This window comes from Bufo gargarizans, unplaced genomic scaffold, assembly GCF_014858855.1.
Source record: "Bufo gargarizans isolate SCDJY-AF-19 unplaced genomic scaffold, ASM1485885v1 original_scaffold_872_pilon, whole genome shotgun sequence".
Classification (NCBI taxonomy): domain Eukaryota; kingdom Metazoa; phylum Chordata; class Amphibia; order Anura; family Bufonidae; genus Bufo; species Bufo gargarizans.
In genome coordinates, this window is record NW_025334737.1 from 89,058 (window position 1) to 108,440 (window position 19,383).

Consider the following 19,383-nt stretch of genomic DNA (forward strand, 5'->3'; position numbering starts at 1 on the left):
GTTTTTGTGTGTCCATTTTCTGAACGCCATTTTTTTTTTATTTTTCTGCCGATCATCTTGTGCAGGGGCTCGTTTTTTGCAGAAAGAGTTGAGGTTTTTATTGGTACCATTTTTGGGTACATAGGATTTTTGCTCATTCATTATTACACTTTTTATGTTTTGGAACTGTTTTTATTTTTTTATTTTTACAGCGTTCATCTGAGGGGTTAGGTCATGTGACAGTTTTATAGAGCAGATCCTTACGGACGTGTCGATACCCAATATGTCTACTTTTTCTTATTTAAGTTTTACACAATAATAGCATTTTTTAAACAAAAAAAATGTTTTAGTGTCTCCATAGTCAGAGCCATAGCTTTTATATTTTTGGGGCGATTGTCTTAAATAGGGTATCATTTTTTGCGGTATGAGATGACTGATTAGTACTATTTTGTGGGCCATACGCCTTTTTGATCGCTCGGTGTTGCACTTTATGTGGTGTAAGGTGACAAAAATGCCACAGTTTTTATTTTTTATGGTGTTTAATCAGAAGTGGTCGATCATGTGATATTTATAAAGACGGTCGTTACGGACGTGGTGATAACTAATATGTGTATTTTTTTCTTTTTCATTTTTAATAGGAAAAGGCAATTTATTTTTACTTTTTTTACTTTTATTATTTTCACTTATTCTTTTTTTTATCAAGTCCCACTTGGATCTTGAAGATCCAGTGGGGCTGATGGATGTACTATGCTTTGCAATGCTCTTGCATTGCAAAGTATCAGATGTCCTGTAGATGGCAACACCGGACGCCTTTGCAAAGTGTCCGGTTGCCATGGCAATCATCAGGTGCTGCCATCACAGCGAGGCAGCCCCGATGGTTGAGAGAGGGAGCCCCCTCCCTCTATTAACCCCATGGATTCCACTGCATCTAACAGGTTAAAGCAGAGTGTCAGTGGCTCAGGAATGGAGCCGCCAACATCAAATAAAGCAGGGGGACCACATCGGGGGCAGGGGGCACAGATGGGGCAGTGCGGTAAAGGGGGGGGGGGCACGGCCAGCATGGAGGGGGCACAGATGGGGCAGGATGCATGCAGGGGTTGGAGGCGCACAGATCAGGGGGCTCAGCACACATTACCTGATTTCAGGCTCTGATCTGCAGAGCGCAGATCAGAGACTGGAACAGGCACTTTTTCACTGCCGCGATCCGATTGGTTAGTCTGCACAGACTAACCAATCGGATCGATTGCCGGCAAGGGACCACTCTGGTCCCTTGCCGGCATTACTGGACTGTACGCTGTTCGAAGCTTGCAGCGTTTGGATTGAAGAGCTGCCTGACGTCTATACACGTGCTAGCTGCACGGGGCATGTGTAATTAGCATGTATATAGACTGATTGTAGTATGGAAGGGGTTAAACATTGCCCATGAGTGATACAGTTTCCCCCTGTATAATTTCCCTAAGTGAAGACCACAAGGAACCGCTGCACCATGACAGATATACATTATTTGTAAGTCATCCTTACTTTGGAACCATCCTGGTAAGGAATGATCGGCGATTGTGCTGTGAACACTTTATTGTGGCCAGTATTGGATGGCATCTCCTTATAGGACCCTCTGTCAGTAACCACTGGAAGTCTTGCATAGAAAATCCTCCATCAGTTCAGACATGAGGAACAGGATCTGACAATGTCTATTTACTCATGAGTCCTTGGGCTGTGCTCAGAAGCGTTTCATCTGCCGCCTTTCCTGGCGTCGTTGACGCTTTTCATTCTGTTCTGGAGGAGCAGTTGAGGATGAATCGGTTGAGAACCATGGGCCAAGAACATTCACCCAGAGTAGATAAAGTGCACGTCCTGGGGCCTGCAAAACAAGGGAATACAGTCAAACGATATCACAACCACCACGAATAGGGGAAGACAAAGGAAAAAGATCATCAGTTCTTCCAATCAATCACACCCAGCATCTCTGGCCGCCTTTACTGCAAGTTACACAACCCAACAACTCACAATCATGCAATTCTGCCAGCACCCAGTCTGCTTGCTGTGATCTATTCCAAACCTCCACTTCTAGAGAGACATTGCCCTGAACACAGGTTAAAGTGAAAATACATTTGGAGATCAAGGCCTTTTCATTGGGAACAAGTAAATCAAAGTTTAATGTTAAAACTGGATGTGCATTTCATGAAGGAAATGTATTGTGCTTGAAAAGAGCTGAAAGTTTCTGTTTGTGTGAGAGTTCAACAGTTTAAAGGCTATGGACACCTTTGGCAGCAATTATTTTTATAATTGCATTTTACTCATTTATTAAAATATTGAGCCATTGAGTCACAGGTGCGAGAATGAAAGTGCTGATTTCTGGCACATGATCTGGGAATGTGAGACAATTCGTCATTTCTGGACAGCGGTGTTAGAGGGTCTCTCTACCATGGACCCCGTAACAGTACCCTTATGTCCCAAATTGTGTATCCTGGGTGTATTGGCCGAGGAGTCCTGGTCGCATTACCATAGAATCTTTCTGGGGGAGGCTTTGTTTCTCGCCAGGAAGGCCACAGCTATATGATGGATGGGGGATAGACGTCCTACACTAGGGCAATGGATTTCACTAGTAAATCACAGTCTCTATGGAGAACTTTGTTTTTAAACACAGAGGGTGCGCACAGAAGTTTCAAAAAGGTATGGGGTGAGTGGTGCTCATCCCCATTAACTCTGCGCGCAACACATATGTACTCAGCAGCCGATGATTAGGCCTGACAACCCAATTAATCTTTAGTCAGCTCTTTCTGATCATAGTAGTGTGCCTGATGTACTGTCCCTTTTTCCTCCGCAATCTTATTGTAACCTCACCTTAATTGATCTGTTACATTCCATGTATTTGTGACATTCTTTATGGCCCCTGCGTGGGCAAACATCATGCCTTATCTAAACCGTACTCGTGCTGTTTACTCCTAATAAAATGAGAACATCTATCTATATATATATAGAGCCGTTGTATCACAAAGGGTTAACAGTTTTTCTAGCTGTCAGAATTGGACTTTTACTTTGTGCTGGTCATCTAATAACCCTTCTCTCTAATTTACTAAAAGGCCAAACATTTAAAGGGAACCTGTCACCAGTTTTATGGTGTCCTAACTAAGGGCAACATAAATAAGTGACTGATTCTCTTAGCAAAATGCTGGGTCACTTTCTTTAACCACTACAGGACCGCCCGTACGCAGGATTGCGTCTTTGCAGTGGCCCTGTTATATCTCCTGGACGCGCCGGGGCGTCATCTCGCGAGATGCGAGATTTCGGGCAGAGCCGGCCCGCGCATGCGCATCGCGGGCCGGCAAAAGTTAAAGGACAAGTTCGTCATCAGCCTGCCAGCCAATGATAGTCGCTGGCAGGCTGATTTTCAAAAAAACTAATCAGAAGCCAGTTAACACATTATATTTATAAATATAATGTGTTAAATGGCATCTGTGCTCCTCTGCTGGTCCTTTTCGTCGGTTGATTCCAGCAGAGGAGCACACATCACAGTGAGTACACCCAACACAGCACTTAGCCCCCAGATCACCCCCCCCATCACCCCAATTAACCCCTTGATCGCCCCTGTCAATCACTAGTGAAACGGAAAAAAGTGATCAGTGTATACTCACTTTTTCCCCACTAGTATTGACTGACTGTTAGGTTTTAGGATAGTTTAGGCCCCTTTGGTAGGTAGTTAGCGTCGGTTAGCGCCCAGCCCACCGTATCGCTAATCAGCATTTGTACTTTTATAGTATCTGTAAGTGATCAGAACTGATCACAGTCAGATCTATATTAGTGTCACCTTAGATCGACCTCCACCCAAAACGCAGTGTTTGCCCGATCAGGCCTGATCGGTCGCCCACACGTGCGTTCACCCACGCCCACCCTGCCACAGTGACAAAATATTTTTTTTTTATTACTGCACAATCACTTTACAAGAGCTGCGGCGATAAAAAAAAAAAAACAGTTTTGATTATTTTTATCAATCGCAGCGGCTTCCGGTACTTCGCTAGCCTCCCATTTGTAAGACAGGCTTGCTTTTTTTACTGGGTAGTCTCAGAGAATACCCCCTAAATTTAGTTGACCAAATGGCAAATAAGGGGTATTCTTCTGAAGAGGCCTACAGGCTTCTGACCCAGTCGGATGAGGAATGGGAACCCTCATCTGACGAATCCAGCGGGTCAGAATATGAACCTGTAGAAAGCAGTGGCAGTCTGACCCAAAGTTCAGACGAGGAGGTTGAGGTCCCCGATACCACCAGGCGTACCCGGCCCCGTGTTGTTAGACCACAGGTTGCACAGGATCCGCTTCAAGGGCAGCAGAGTGGGGCTGGTGCTGTCGGATTACATGGTGAGGCATACACCAGCAGCGCAGCCCATCCTGGACCTAGTACCAGCACTGCCGTACAACATGGTGAAGTGGCGAGCACCAGAAGGGCAGTTGAAGCAGGTAAGGTGGCACGTGCAGTAGTTACCCCGTCGCAGCCACCGCACAGACAGGCCCGTAGAGTCCCTGAGGTGCTGGCAAACCCCGATTGGCAGCCCCCAACTTCAGCCGCACCAGTAGTTCCCCCTTTCACCACCCAGTCTGGAGTTCGGGTTGAGACAGCTCAGATCGGTTCGGCACTTTTTTTTTTTTTTTTTTAGCTGTTCTTGACTGCGGCGCTATTGGACTTAGTCGTGGCAGAAACAAACCGATATGCCACTGAATTTATAGCCGCCAACCCGGGAAGCTTTTATGCCCAGTCTTTCCTGTGGAAACCCGTCCAAGTTTCCGAATTTAAAAATTTTCTGGGCCTTCTCCTCAACATGGGCCTAACAAAAAAGCATGAATTGCGGTCATATTGGTCCACGAACCCAATTCATCACATGCCCATGTTCTCCGCTGCCATTTCCAGGACACGATTTAAGACCATCCTGCGTTTCCTGCACTTTAGCGACAACAGCACCTCTCGTCCCAGAGGCCACCCAGCTTTTGACCGGCTCCACAAAATTCGGCCCCTCATAGACCACTTCAACCAGAAATTTGCAGATTTGTATACCCCTGAGCAAAACATCTGCGTAGACGAGTCCCTTATACATTTTACCAGGCGCCTTGGCTTCAAACAATACATCCCAAGCAAGCGTGCCCGGTATGGGGTCAACTTGCATAAGCTCTGTGAAAGGGCCACAGGCTATACCCACAAATTTCGGCTCTATGAGGGTAAAGATCAGACCCTGGAGCTGGTCGGTGGCCCTGACTACCTGGGGAGCAGTGGGAAGACAGTCTGGGACTTGGTGTCACACTTATTTGGCAAGGGGTACCATCTTTATGTGGATAATTTCTACACAAGTGTGCCCTCTTCAGGCATTTGTTCCTAGAACAGATTGTCTGCTGTGGCACCGCGCGACCTAGTCGCCCGGGCTTCCCCCAACGGCTCGTTACCACCTGTCTTGCAAGGGGGGAGAGTAACAAAGAACTGCTTGCGGTGAAATGGAGAGACAAGCGTGACGTTTACATGCTCTCCTCCATTCACGCAGACACGACAATACAAATTGAACGAGCAACCAGTGTCATTGAAAAGCCCCTCTCGGTCCACGACTATAATTCGCTCATGGGAGGGGTGGACTTCAATGACCAGATGTTGGCTCCTTATTTACTTTCCCGCAGGACCAGACGATGGTATGTCCTGACTGCCCTGACCACCCTGCCCTATGCTTAGGGGAGTGTTTCCGGAAGTACCACACACAGGTACACCTAGCATAGGGATTGCATTTCACAGGACAGGCACACAGGGCTGTTAGGGCCCTTTCACTCACAGCTGCTGCAAACCTCTCCTTTCACCTGGGACAAAGTGCATAATGTACTTCGCCACCTCTCTGGGCGATTTGCGCTTTGCACATTGTCCCATGAGGTTTGTCCTATATAAAAAGGTAAAAAATAAATAAAAGATCACCGGTAAGCAAAAAAGTTAATGTTCTGTTCCAAAAGTTCAATAAAGTTAATGTTCTGTTCAAATGTTATTATAAAGTTCACGTTAATAAATTTATTGCGTTGCGGCCTGTTTTTTTTTTTTTTTTTACCTTCTAGGTGGAACAACCGATGAACACAAAAGTCGGTGTATGCGGCGCTGCAAGACGAGATTTCGCCTCTGCAGTAAAAAAAGATATGTTTGCCGAGGCTTATGAACTGAGGGGGCGGTGGTGTTCATATCCTTTGGCAAACACTTTGTATATGAAAAAAAAAACACAAAAAAAACCTGGCAATGATTTTTTTCATCCACATCGAATGATTTGAATGGAGAAGTCGGGTTTGCCAGGCCATACGAGCTGAGTGGGTATGGATGTTGGGCGGAGCTCCTATGTCCTGGCAGACGCATTTCCCCTCCTTTTTTTGGCAGAGATTTTTTCATCCACATTGATCGATGCGAATGAAGAAATCTGTGCCGTTCATTTTTTCTTTCAGCCCAGAGGCTCAATTTAAGGAGAATAGCACTCCTAATGCTGGCCATACATGTAATGATTGCGGAGACCCTCAAATGCCAGGGCAGTACAAACACCCCACAAATGACCACATTTTGGAAAGAAGACACCCTAAGGCACTGATGGCGAACCTATGGCACGGGTGCCAGAGGCAGCACTCAGAGCCCTCTCTGTGGGCACCCGCACCCTGGAAAAAGTCTATGGTGTACCAATATGCCTTAGACTTTTCCTGCCATTCATTGAGCACAGGACGCACTATGAACAGCACAGGCAGCGCACTGAATGTAGGCAGGCTATTATAGCTAAATAATAAAGTACATGGAAGATGCACTATACTGGACTGTAGTATTCAGGGTAAATTGCTGTGTTGGCACTTTGTGATAAATAATTAGGTTTTGGGTTGCAGTTTAGGCACTCTGTCTCTAAAAGGTTCGCCATCACTGCCCTAAGGTATTCGCTGATGGGCATAGTGAGTTCATTGAAGTTTTTATTTTTTGTCCCAAGTTAGCGGAAAATGATGTATTTTTTAGTTTTTTTCTTACAAAGTCTCATATTCCACTAACTTGTGACCAAAAAAAAAAAAAAAAGATTTTTGTATAACGTACCAGTAAAATCTCTTTCTCGCTCTTCCTTGGGGGGGACACAGGAAACCTTGGGTATAGCTCAGCTCCCTAGGAGGCGTGACACTAAGTGAAAGACTGTTAAGCCCCTCCTCCAGCAGCTATACCCTCAGCCTGGAGAGAGAGACTACCAGTTGCGTGCCCAAGTAGTTAAAACAAAGGCAAGGACCAACCGAACAAAAACCAAACAAGTCAAATACCCAACAGGGCAACCAAACCGTAATGGTAACCGAAAACAATGGGTGGGTGCTGTGTCCCCCAAGGAAGAGCGAGAAAGAGATTTTACTGGTAAGTTATACAAAAATCTAGTTTTCTCGCCCAATTCCTTGGGGGACACAGGAAACCTTGGGACGTTCAAAAGCAGTCCAAAAAGGGGGAGGGACTACAACCCAAGATGAATTAAACCACCGCAGGCATCAAGAAACCACCGCCTGCAAGACCAAGCGGCCCAAAGCAGCATCCGCCGATGCATAAGTGTTCACCCTGTAGAACTTTAAAGTGTGCAAAGAAGACCAGGTGGCCGCCTTACACAATTGTTCAGCCGAAGCTTGATTCCGCTGAGGCCAGGATGCCCCGACCGCTCTGGTAGAATGAGCGGTAACACCAAAGGGCGGCTCCCTGCCCCCAGCACGGTAAGCCTCAGCAATAGCCATCTTGATGAAGCGGGCAATAACCACCTTGGACGCCGTCAGCCCCCTGTGCGGACCTTCCGGGACCACAAATAGAGAGTCCGTGCGCCGAAAGGGTCCAGTCACATCCAGGTAGATCCTCAGGGCCCTAACAACATCCAGGCGGTGAAGCTCCCGTTCCAGAGGATGAGAAGGGGACAGGCAAAGAGAAGGAAGGACAATGTCCTCATTAAGGTGAAAAGCGGACACCACCTTCGGAAGGAAATCCGGCACCAGGCGGAGAACCGCCTTGTCCTGGTGGAAGACCAAGAGGGGTTCCGCGCAAGAAAGTGCCGCCAATTCAGACACGCGCCGAAGAGACGTGATGGCAACGAGGAAAAAAATCTTGCAAGACAACAAGCGAAGGGAAACCTTCCACAGAAGGGGGAAGACTGGAGGCCGCAAGCACAACATTAAGATCCCAAGACGGAACGGGAGAGCGATATGGGGGAACATAGTGAGCAACCCCCTGGAGAAAGGTCTTAACCGGACTGAGCAGAGCCAGAGGGCGCTGGAAGAGGATCGAAAGCGCTGAGATCTGACCCCTTAGGGTACTGAGACCGAAACCCAGGTCCACACCAGACTGCAAGAAGGACAAGACCGTGGGGAGGGAAAACCGAAGAGGATGAACATCCATGGTCTCGCAGAAACCCAGGTAGGCCCGCCAGGGTCGGTAATAAATCCTGGACGATGCCGGTTTCCGCACACGAATCATGGTACGGACCACATCAGCAGAAAACCCCCGTCGCATCAAAACTGCGGTTTCAATAGCCACGCCGCTAAACGTAGCGACCCTAAATGCTGGTGGAAGATCGGCCCTTGAGAGAGGAGATCTTCCCTTAGAGGCAGAGGCAAAGGTGCGTCTGCCAGGAGCAGCATCAGGTCGGCGTACCAAGGGCGACTAGGCCAATCCGGGGTTATCAGAATCGAAGACGTGCCCTCCGCCGCGATCTTTCGAAGAACTCGTGGCAGAAGAGGAAGGGGCGGAAAAACGTAGAGGAGAGAGAACTCCGTCAAGGAAAGAACGAGCGCGTCTGCGCCGTATGCCTCCGGGTCCTTGGCCCTGGCCATGAAGGTGGGAAGTTTGTGATTGAATCTGGAGGCCATGAGAACCACGTCCGGACGACCCCAACGGAGGCAAATCGACGCGAACACGTCGGGGTGCAGAGACCACTCGCCCGGGTCGATCGTCGTCCGCCACCCAATTGTCCACCCCCGGAATGTAAATGGCCGAAAGGGCTGGAACATGAACCTCCGCCCAGCGAAGGATTTGAGACACCTGCCTCATCGCCGCCGCGCTGCGAGTACCCCCCTGATGATTTATATATGCCACAGCCGTGGCGTTGTCCGACTGGACATGAACAGGATGACCCCGAAGAAGCGAAGTCCAATGCCGGAGCGAGAGGAGAACCGCCCTCAGTTCCAGAATGTTGAGCGGCAGTTTGGACTCCGACGGAGACCAAGTGCCCTGGACGGACCGAGGAGGAAACACCCCCCCCCCCCAACCCAGCAGACTGGCATCAGTGGTAACCACCAACCAGGCCATTGGCAGAAAGGACTTCCCTTGGAGGGGGGTCTGCAACCACCAGAGGAGGGAGGAACGAACCTGGGGGCGGGGGTAGGAAAATGCCGATCCAGACTCTCCTGGGACTTGTCCCAGGCAGACAGAATAGCCGTCTGAAAGGTGCGGGAGTGATACTGCGCGAAGGGGATCGCTTCGAAACAGGACACCATCTGTCCCAAGACCCGCATGCTCAACCGGAAGGAAGGACGGCGGTGGAGAAGGGGGCTCCGAACCGAATGATGAAGGAGCTGGCGCTTTTCCGATGGAAGCCGAACCTCCACTGCTTCTGTATCCAGAAGCCTCCCCAAAAAGACCAGCTGTCTGGACGGAACAAGTGAGGACTTGGGAAAGTTGATTATCCAACCGAACCGGCGCAAGGTTTGCAGCGCGAGGTCCACACTGGCGGATGTCAGCGAAAGAGAGGGCGCCTTGATGAGCAGATCGTCCAAATATGGAAGAAGAAAAACTCCCCTGGAACGAAGCAAGGCTAGGACAGGGGCAAGGACTTTTGTGAATACGCGAGGAGCCGTCGCCAGTCCGAAGGGGAGGGCGACAAACTGGTAATGGTCGGTCCCCACTGCAAAACGCAGGAACACTGAGCGATCGGGATGTGAAGGTAAGCGTCGTGGATATCGATAGAGGACAGGAACTCTCCTTTTTCCAGGGAGGCCGCCACCGATTTCCGGGAGCGAAAGAACCGAACTGGGGGGAGGGACACAAACTCATGCTTGTACCCGGAAGACACAACCTCGAGGGCCCAGGCGTCGGAGACGTGCGCCTGCCAGACGTCCCTGAACAGGAGTAGTCGTCCCCCCACCCGGGTGGGTGGGGGCGCGCCTTCAGGCGGGGTTCTGTTTGACCGCGGGAGGGCGAGCAGGCTGTGACTTACGCCAGGAGGGCTGGGTCCGAAAAAAAGGCTTCTTACGCCTGTCCTGGGCAGGGTTAGGAGATGGACCTGAAGTGGAGCGGGAGCCCTACGGGAAGACCTAAAGGGCGAGAAGCTGGAACGGCCTCGAGTGGCGCCCATGTCCGCCGTCCAAACCTTCAGCCAAAGCTCTCTCCTAGCTGAAACGGCCAGGGCAGACGAACGGGCTATGAGAGCCCCCGCATCAAGGGATGCCTCGCAGATGAATTTACCGGCTTGAACGATAAGTTGGGCTAAGGCACGGAGGTCCTGAATGGAGATATCTGACTCAAGCTCTTGATCCAGCCGAGACGCCCACTCTGAAACCGCTTTTCCAGCCCAGGCGGAAGCAAAGACCGGCCTGAGGGCGGAACCGGAGGCTGCAAAGATGCCCTTGGTAATGGACTCCATACGGCGATCCTCAGCGGATTGTAAAGAGGAGCCGTCCGCCACAGGAATGGCCGTGCTCTTGGACAAACGGGCCACGGGGGGGGGGGGTCGACTTTAGGTGGTGACGCCCAATTCGTAATGCAATCCGCCGGAAAGGGATAACATATCCAACTTCTTAGGCGGGGTAAAACGCGCATCAGGACGAGACCAGGCCTTAGAAACCACCAACGAGAAGTCGGCATGGAGGGGGAAAACCGCAGACGCCTGCTTTTGGCAGAGAAAAGAAACACTGGTCTTGTCAGAACTAGGAGGATCATCGTGAATCTTGAAGGTATCACGAATATTGGCAATAAGATGGCCCACGGCTGAAGCCAGTTTAGAAGGCAAGGCAGAGTCCATATCCCAATCCGAAATCAACCAGTTCCCCTTCTGAGGGCATATCCTGTAAAGAGGAGGGGCCCGACTGAGAACGCACCCTTGGGGGTGACAGGGAAGCATCCGAAGATGATACGCGCTCCGCCCTGGACCGCTTCTGGGGTTGACGGGCTCTGGAGGCGTCGCTGGGAGAGAGGGACTCAGATGGGTCGGCCAGGGTAGCGGACCCGGAGGGCACAGCAGGGGAATCATCCGGCTGCGATAAAGGCAATGCATCCGCAAGGCGGCCCACAACATCAGTGAGACTGACCACAGCCTGGGAAAGGGATCTAGCCCAGTCAGGGGGATCCAAGAGGCCAGGGAGTGACACAACAGGTGGCGGACCCTGCAATGGGGCCTGGCATGCGGGTCAGGCTGCCCTTGTGGAAAGGGCGCATTACATGCGGTACAGGTATGATACCATGGTTCAGCAGGCACTGAAGGGTCAGACATGTTGGCTGGAAGATTTCCAAGCCGGGGGGCTGCTGCACTAGAAGGGGTTAACAGTCCTACCAGGTCACAGAGCTGGAGCAGACGGCAGCAGCAGGCAGCAAACACCGGAGAGTAAACGATCCGTCCCAGCAGAGCTGCAGCGAGAGCAAGCAGGCACGTATGACGACTAAGGAGGCGGAACAAGCAAGGAGTGGGAAGAAAAAACTCCGCCCCCCGCCACAGAGTTTGCCAAACACAAGGAGAAGCGGATGCCAGCACTTCTCCCACACAAAGGGGGGGCCGTCAAGGCGCCTGAAAAGAGCACCCTGCAGGTAGGAAACGGAACGAGTGAAGCCAGAAGGAAAGGAGGATCAGCGCTAGAACAGCCACTCTCACCATCATGAAGACTTCACCCTCTGTCCATCCAGCAGGGACGCCCCTTCAGCCACTGGCACCGAAGTGGCAGGAAGCTGGAGAGGGGCTTGCATGTGGGCGACCCTTGCGCTGGCGGGATGCAGGGGAGCTGGGCTGCCCTGGTCCTCCTCGTCTTCAGTGGGGGAGGCAGCAGTGCGGATAGCCGGCACTGGCGCAGCTCGACCCCAGGAGAACAGAGAGGTCCAGGTGTCTCTGTTGAAAAAAGAGAAAATAAATAAATGAAATGAAAAAATAAAAATCAACTTCAAGCAAAGACAGCTCTGCAGAGCAGAGAGTGTCTTACCTCCTTGACACTAAGCAAAAAACTGGTAGTCTCTCTCTCCAGGCTGAGGGTATAGCTGCTGGAGGAGGGGCTTAACAGTCTTTCACTTAGTGTCACGCCTCCTAGGGAGCTGAGCTATACCCAAGAGTTCCTGTGTCCCCCAAGGAATTGGGCGAGAAATAAAAACTTCCATGAACTCACTATGCCCATCATGAAAGACCTTGGGGTGTCTTCTTTCCAAAATGGGGTCACATGTGGGGTATTTATACTACCCTGGCATTTTAGGGGCCCTAAAGCGTGAGAAGACCAGAAAAGGCATTTTCTATTATAGTGTCTGTGATGTGTGGTCCGCAAATTGCGGATCGCACATTGCAGGTGTCAGTGTTTTGCGGATCTGCAAAACACTTACGGACGTGTGAATGGACCCTAGCCCTAACTACTCACCTTGTCCCATTCCTGGAGCTCATATACTCTTCCCTGCAGGCACAGATCGCTCTGCAGCACTGTGTGGGCGGAGCTTATGTAGATTTCCTCTGACATGGCACAACGATCCCAGGCAATTAACCCCTCAGGTGCGGCACCTGAGGTGTTAATTGCCGGGGATCGCAGCGGCAGGTCATAGAGGGCGGGTGCTAGGTATGCGATACCGCTGCCTACACTTAAATTAATGGCTTAATTATAAATCATTGGTGGTGCAGTGGCAGCTTCTGATCGGAGCCCTAGCAGTGTAATTGTGGGGCTCCAATTGGTTACCATGGCAGCCAGGACGCTGCTGAAGCAGTCTATGATAAGTTCCCTGTTGCTGTGTGCACAAAGCCCAGGTCAGCAGGAGGAGTGTAAAGTCCTAGTCACCCTAATAGATCTCTATAAGGGTGAATAGGACAAGGGATTAAAAGATCCCAGGTTCTAGCCCCTAAGGGGGCTAATAGTAAGTAAAAAATAAAAATAAAAAAAAAGTTAAACAAAAAGTTAAAAAAATAAAAACTAAATAAATGGTCCGGAGGTTCCATAAAATGCGGAATGCGTGCAGTTTTTTTGGAGTTTTCTTTTTTCTGCGTGGTATAGAATGGTATTGAAATCAAATCCAGACAGCACACATTCATTGGGGTTCAGCTTTATAGGTAACTACAGGGTGATAAAAGGTGACGCTGCACAACTCACCAGCAGCCAGAAGTACCAGAAGTAGAGGGAAAAGCAGCTGAGGACCTGGACAATGGCAGTCAGCAGCACCACATCCTTCAGGTGCCTAATAAGAGAAGACGATGCATCATTAGACACAAACTATACAGATCAGAGACCCCCTACATCCAGAAACCCCCCCCCCCTAAAAACCTGCCATTGTATAGAGCAAATATAGGCTGAGGAGCATGAAACTTCTCCAACACGTAATGACCACAATAAAATCTATAGTATATATAAAGATGAGGGGGCACACTCATAAGGAAAACACTTAAGGGATGATGTAAACTAGATTTAATAAACACTAAAAACAAACCCCTAAAATACACATAAAACATACATCAAGAATTATAATATATTTTGAATATGCGATATGCAGCAATCAAATGCAATAGATGGCAACAGAATAACGCCAATGTCCCACTGGTAAATATAACAATTACTGTCGTGTTGTTAATACACGATATGATGGTAATGTGACCTATGGTATTCCATTTGGGAATTTGTGGCGTCAAACTTGTTGATAATAAATGTCCCTCACTATAGATATAGCACTCTAGCCCCTTTGGGGTGATGTTATAGAGTCCGCACCGTGCTAAATCTCAGGACAATGTTCCAACTGGAGATTAGGTATCTCAGCATTAAAGTCCTGTGCCTTTGGATACGTATGGCACTCCGTTCACTTAAGATGTTAATAGTGACCTGGACCAGATGTCAAAGTCCTATGTTTAAGTTATACAGAGATGCGTGTATCCCCCTCCGAGTTACTTACTAGTTCTTCGCCGCTGTGTCGCGGGCTCTATAACATCACCCCAAAGGGGCTAGAGTGCTATATCTATAGTGAGGGACATTTATTATCAACAAGTTTGACGCCACAAATTCCCAAATGGAATACCATAGGTCACATTACCATCATATCGTGTATTAACAACACGACAGTAATTGTTATATTTACCAGTGGGACATTGGCGTTATTCTGTTGCCATCTATTGCATTTGATTGCTGCATATCGCATATTCAAAATATATTATAATTCTTGATGTATGTTTTATGTGTATTTTAGGGGTTTGTTTTTAGTGTTTATTAAATCTAGTTTACATCATTCCTTAAGTGTTTTCCTTATGAGTGTGCCCCCTCATCTTTATATATACTATACCACTTTCCTTGGTCCTGAGGGTAGGACCTGAGGGTGAGCACCTCTCCATACAAATTGATAGTGAGCCGCTGTATTCTTTTTACAATAAAATCTATACCTCTAAATACTTTACATCTTTCTCCTTACCTTCGTCCTCCAGGTATATGTGTAACACCAGAACTACATATGCAGACATGGGACACAAGGAGCCCCCACACTATCTGACATTGTGCTGACCCCTCTACTAAGTGAAGAGCATGGTCTCAGTCATCTCAACATGGGATATCAGGGATGACACCTCAGGATCTGGTTGTAGCGGGATGTTCCTGTAGTTGTCAGGATTCACTTTGGTCTAATAACGCTCTGTCTCGTCAGGATTTAGTAACATGCTCAATAACAGCATTAGGCTACATGCACGCGACCGTATGCGTTTTGGGGCCCGCAAAAAAAAAAAAAAAAAAAAAAACGGATGACGTTCCGTATGGCTCTTTTTTTTTTTGCGGATCCACTGTATTGTAATAATGCCTATCCTTGCCCGCAAACTAGAAAAAAATAGGACATGCACTATTTTTTTGCGGAGCAACGGAACGGACATACTGATGCGGACAGCGTTTTTTGCGGACCCATTGAAATGAATGGGTCCGCATCCTATCCGCCAAAAAAACGGAGCGGACACGGAAACAAAATACGGTCGTGTGCATGAGGCCTTAGACTGAGAGAAGGTTTCTGGAGTGGAGGGAGCTGCCCTATAGTCAACCAAGGCGAATACCCACAAAAAGCCCTCTGCAGATGGGTGGCCAATTCCTTGGTTTGGCTGCCATTTTCTGTCATGTTGCTAGGCCTGGTGGACACCGACTACAAGGCAGCTGCCTCCACTAGATGGCGCTACAAGGGAAGCATTCTTTCTCATCTGAGTCAATACATTTCGTTGTCTATATGCTTATTGATAAAAGATTTGTTAAATCAACTCTAGTGTGGTCTAGATTAGGGTTAACCCCAACCCAATAAATAAAATTAGGTGTGTGACAGTCAGAAAAACTGCTCAGATAGCAAGCTTATGTGGTTTATAAGAATGGTGTGAAGTCAACCGCTTACCCATGAGTTCTTGGGCTAAAACAGGACATGCCGAAGTCTAAAAGACTCATTCACACGATAGAGTTTCACAGACGTGTGCTGTACGTGTTCTCCACAGACAGCACACGTCCCTATTCATTTTAATGTGTGTATTCACACATCAGTGTGTTAGCACGGTCCGTTTTTTCTAAACACAGATGCATGCTCTATTTTGTCAGTGTTCACGGATCCATCACGCCCATTATAGTCTATAGGTCTGTGAAAACCACAGATGGCATCAGTGTTTCACGGATCATTAACAAGAGATACTTTAAAAATTATTTTTCAGCTGTTCAGTGTCGGTGAAATACAGATGCAACACGGACCCTTCACAGGTGCATCACTGACCACCTGCTCAAGGACATGTGAATGAGGCTTAACTCTAGTACTATGTGATATACTGCCATTATAAAACAATAGTAATAAATAATAGATCTATATACTGATGGGGCGAGGAGAAGTATATAGGGTCATGACAAGAGATGAGGATTATTTTTGAGGAAATCAGAGTTCCCACTAGACCAATAACGTAGTCTACTGTAGGGTTAAGGAGTAGGTGGCATATTTCATTTCCATCTGATGAGTGTGTGACCGCCGTCCAAACCTCTAAAGTCCATGGAGTTTCAGGACAATGGACTGCGTTTCTGCTAGGCTTTGTATAGGGTCAGAGGGTTTAGGAAGGAAACAAAGGAAAAAGTCATAGTGTGGCTGGAATATTAACCCTTTCATGACCAGGTCTAAAAGGCCTATTTGTCCAGGCAACTTTTTGTGATTTTTGTGCACATGGTGGTTTAGTGACCGCAGCTCTTTTATTTCTTTACTACCAAAATAATGATTTTATTTTTTTACCTGACACTTAGGACTTATTAGAATGTTTGTTTTTTTTGTTTCTCTTTTTAGGTTTAAAGGGAACCTGTCACCGGGATTTTGTGTATAGAGCTGAGGACATGGGTTGCTAGATGGCATCTAGCACATCCGCACTACCCAGTCCCCATAGCTCTGTGTGCTTTTATTGTGTAAACAAACCGATTTTATACATATGCAAATTAACCTGAGATGAGTCCTGTACATGAGAGGAGTCAGGGACAGGACTCATCTCAGGTTAATTTGCATATGTATTAAATCGTTTTTTTTACACAATAAAAGCACACAGAGCTATGGGGACTGGGTATTGCAGATGTGCTAGGGGCGATCTAGCAGCCCATGTCCTCAGCTCTATACCCCAAATCCAGGTGACAGGTTCCCTTTAAGTTGGAGGAAAACAACTTATTACTATTAAAGTAATTTTACCATAATTATAGCTTTTTATTTCTTAAATATTAAGTGACAAATTAATTATTGCAATGGGTTCCCTATTTTGTGACGATCATTTTCATATGTAACATGTACAAGTTTGAGAGAATGGGGCGACTATGGTGACCGTTTCCATCAACAACCTTTTTTTTTTTAAACTCCACTGTTTTTTTGGAAACTACACTGTTTCCTACAGGGGCATGACACACAGGCAGAGCTGATCAGGGTCTCCTTAGACCCTGCAGCATTGCCCCTGCCCCACCCCCCCAGCGGTCACGTAACCGCCGGGACTAACAGAGGAAGCTGCTCCCTCCACAATGCGCTTGTGCACCGTTCTCCTGCAAGCACAGAAGGGGTAATAAACCGCTCCTGTCTTCTCCTGTGTCTGTCAGCCGGGACCCGACCTTTTCCTGCTAGACTACAGGAGCTTTAGGCCCCCTGCACACGATCAGGATTGCGTGCGGATTTTGCGCGCGGAAAATCCGCACCGTAGGTCATGTACATTGTATTCTATGAGAATTTGAAATTCTCAATGCACACGATGCAGATTTTTTCCGCGCGGATTTTGACCTGCGGATTTTAAAATCCGCGACATGTCAATAAATATTTTATTTTTTTTCCTGACCGGATTTTCTTTATTCACTTAGTGAAATCCGCACCAAATCCACACCAATTAATGCGGATTGACTGCACAGATTTGCCTGCGAACACCTGCGGATTTCAGTGCGGATTCTCCGCACATGAATCCTGAACGTGTGCATATACCCTTAGGGTTAGTGCTGGGATTAAAGCGTTGCCTGCACGTGTGTATATACGTGCTATCTACAGCGGGCAGTTGGGAAGGGGCTAATGTTGAGTAAATAGTTTATAATCTTGAATATTTTAGTCCAAAATCTATGAATATTATTTTTCAGAAGATATTTATTGGAGTTTTGAGATAGTATAACACAAAATAAAGCATAATAAAATAAATAAAAAGAAAAGTAAATGGGTAACATCCCAATAAATATATAATGTATGTGAACAAAAAGAAAAGACAGTCTTATAGTCTGACAAAGAAAAGGCAAATAATAATCTAGCACTTCACACCCAGGGGTAATCAGTGGAATAGGAGGACGACAGCCAGGGCTTCCAAAACCTCTTAAAAGGCGGCAAATGTATTGGTGCGGGTGGCATTAAGTCTTTCATATAAGAGTATCCTATTAGTTTTATCTAGTACCGCTTGAAAACGGAACGTATTAGAACGCCATTTAAAAGCTATATGTCAGGAGCGGTAAGAGGTCCTCTTTAATATTTTACGTGAAGGTTCCCAAATGAGGTTCTCTAGTCAATCTTCTGGGGAATATGAAGTTCCTAAATCAGATTCCTTCTATTGTCTCTGTTATTGGAAGGATCTGAGTAAATCCACAGATATCTGATAAGTAAATGTCGTATATTGGAATTATTTGTATCACAAATTTTTTTATCGGTTTAAAGGGGTTCACCGGGCTTTAAATATTGATGACCTATCCTCAGCATCCGACACCCGTAACCCCCGCATACCCGGTTAATAAATTCACAGTTAGAGAGGTCGATACAAGGGCACAGTAATTTGATATATTTTAATGGTAATTTGCAGGCTTGAGAGAATCTAGCTTCAGATCATAGATCCAAAGTCGATTCGTTCAAAAAAACGTATTCTTAATGCTGTTTTCTTACAGCATTGAACTGTATTGGCTCTGCGTAGCGCAAGACTTGGGTGAAAGGGAGATATGAATACCATAGTCAATTTAAAAATATTTTACAATAGGAATCCAAAGTGGGCTGAGGCACCGAGGTACCAGCCCCTACCAAAGCCCACTGGATTCCTACTGTAAAATGTTTTAAAAAATGGGCAGACATCCAAGTCTTGCAATATTTCATGGGGACAATACATTTTAATGTTGTACAAAAACAGCATTAAAAAGAAAGACGTTTTTGAACAAATCCACTTCGGATCTATATTCGCTCAAGCCTAGTAATTGGCTTAGGTTTATTTTCTCCAAATTAGGAAGAGAAGATATATATTGGTTGTGTGGCAGCTATACTGAATAAACTTTTAATACAGCTTTAGTTATGTGATGTTTTAGTATAGTAAATGTCTCCGAGCCCATTATACTTTCTTCAAGCTTTTATGGGATTTGAGTGTGACCACCATTTTATTTGATCTCGTAGAGCTGCTTTGTAACATTTTTAAGATCCAGAAGACCCATTCTGCCTAATTTTGTCATTTAATCAGAATTTTATTACAAGACAGGGACTCACATTATGCTAATCTTTCTTTACTGATTTGATAGCAGCAAACGGAAAGGTTATGAAACTGCACACCACTGTTAAAAATGTCAGGTTTCTGTGCTGTAAAAAAAAAAAAATAATTTACAAAGATAAATCATTTCAGAACTTTTTCCACGTTTAGTGTGACCTATAAACTGTACAACTCAATTGAAAAACAAACTGAAATCTTTTAGGTGGAGGGAAGAAAAAAATAAATAAATATGTGTGCACACCCTTAT

At 46.9% G+C, this 19,383-nt stretch overlaps 1 protein-coding gene across 1 annotated transcript in view; it reads right to left on the reverse strand.

Annotated features, from left to right (window-relative positions):
* Positions 1-1,533: 1,533 nt before the first annotated feature.
* TMEM208 (transmembrane protein 208) overlaps positions 1,534-19,383 on the reverse strand; it is a 57,976-nt gene continuing 40,126 nt past the window's right edge. The window contains exons 5-6 of the mRNA XM_044275096.1: positions 13,294-13,378; positions 1,534-1,837 (exon numbers count right to left, since the gene is read on the reverse strand). Coding sequence (XP_044131031.1) covers positions 1,697-1,837; positions 13,294-13,378 — 226 coding nt within the window. The 3' untranslated portion in view covers positions 1,534-1,696. The remainder of the gene's footprint in view (positions 1,838-13,293; positions 13,379-19,383) is intronic.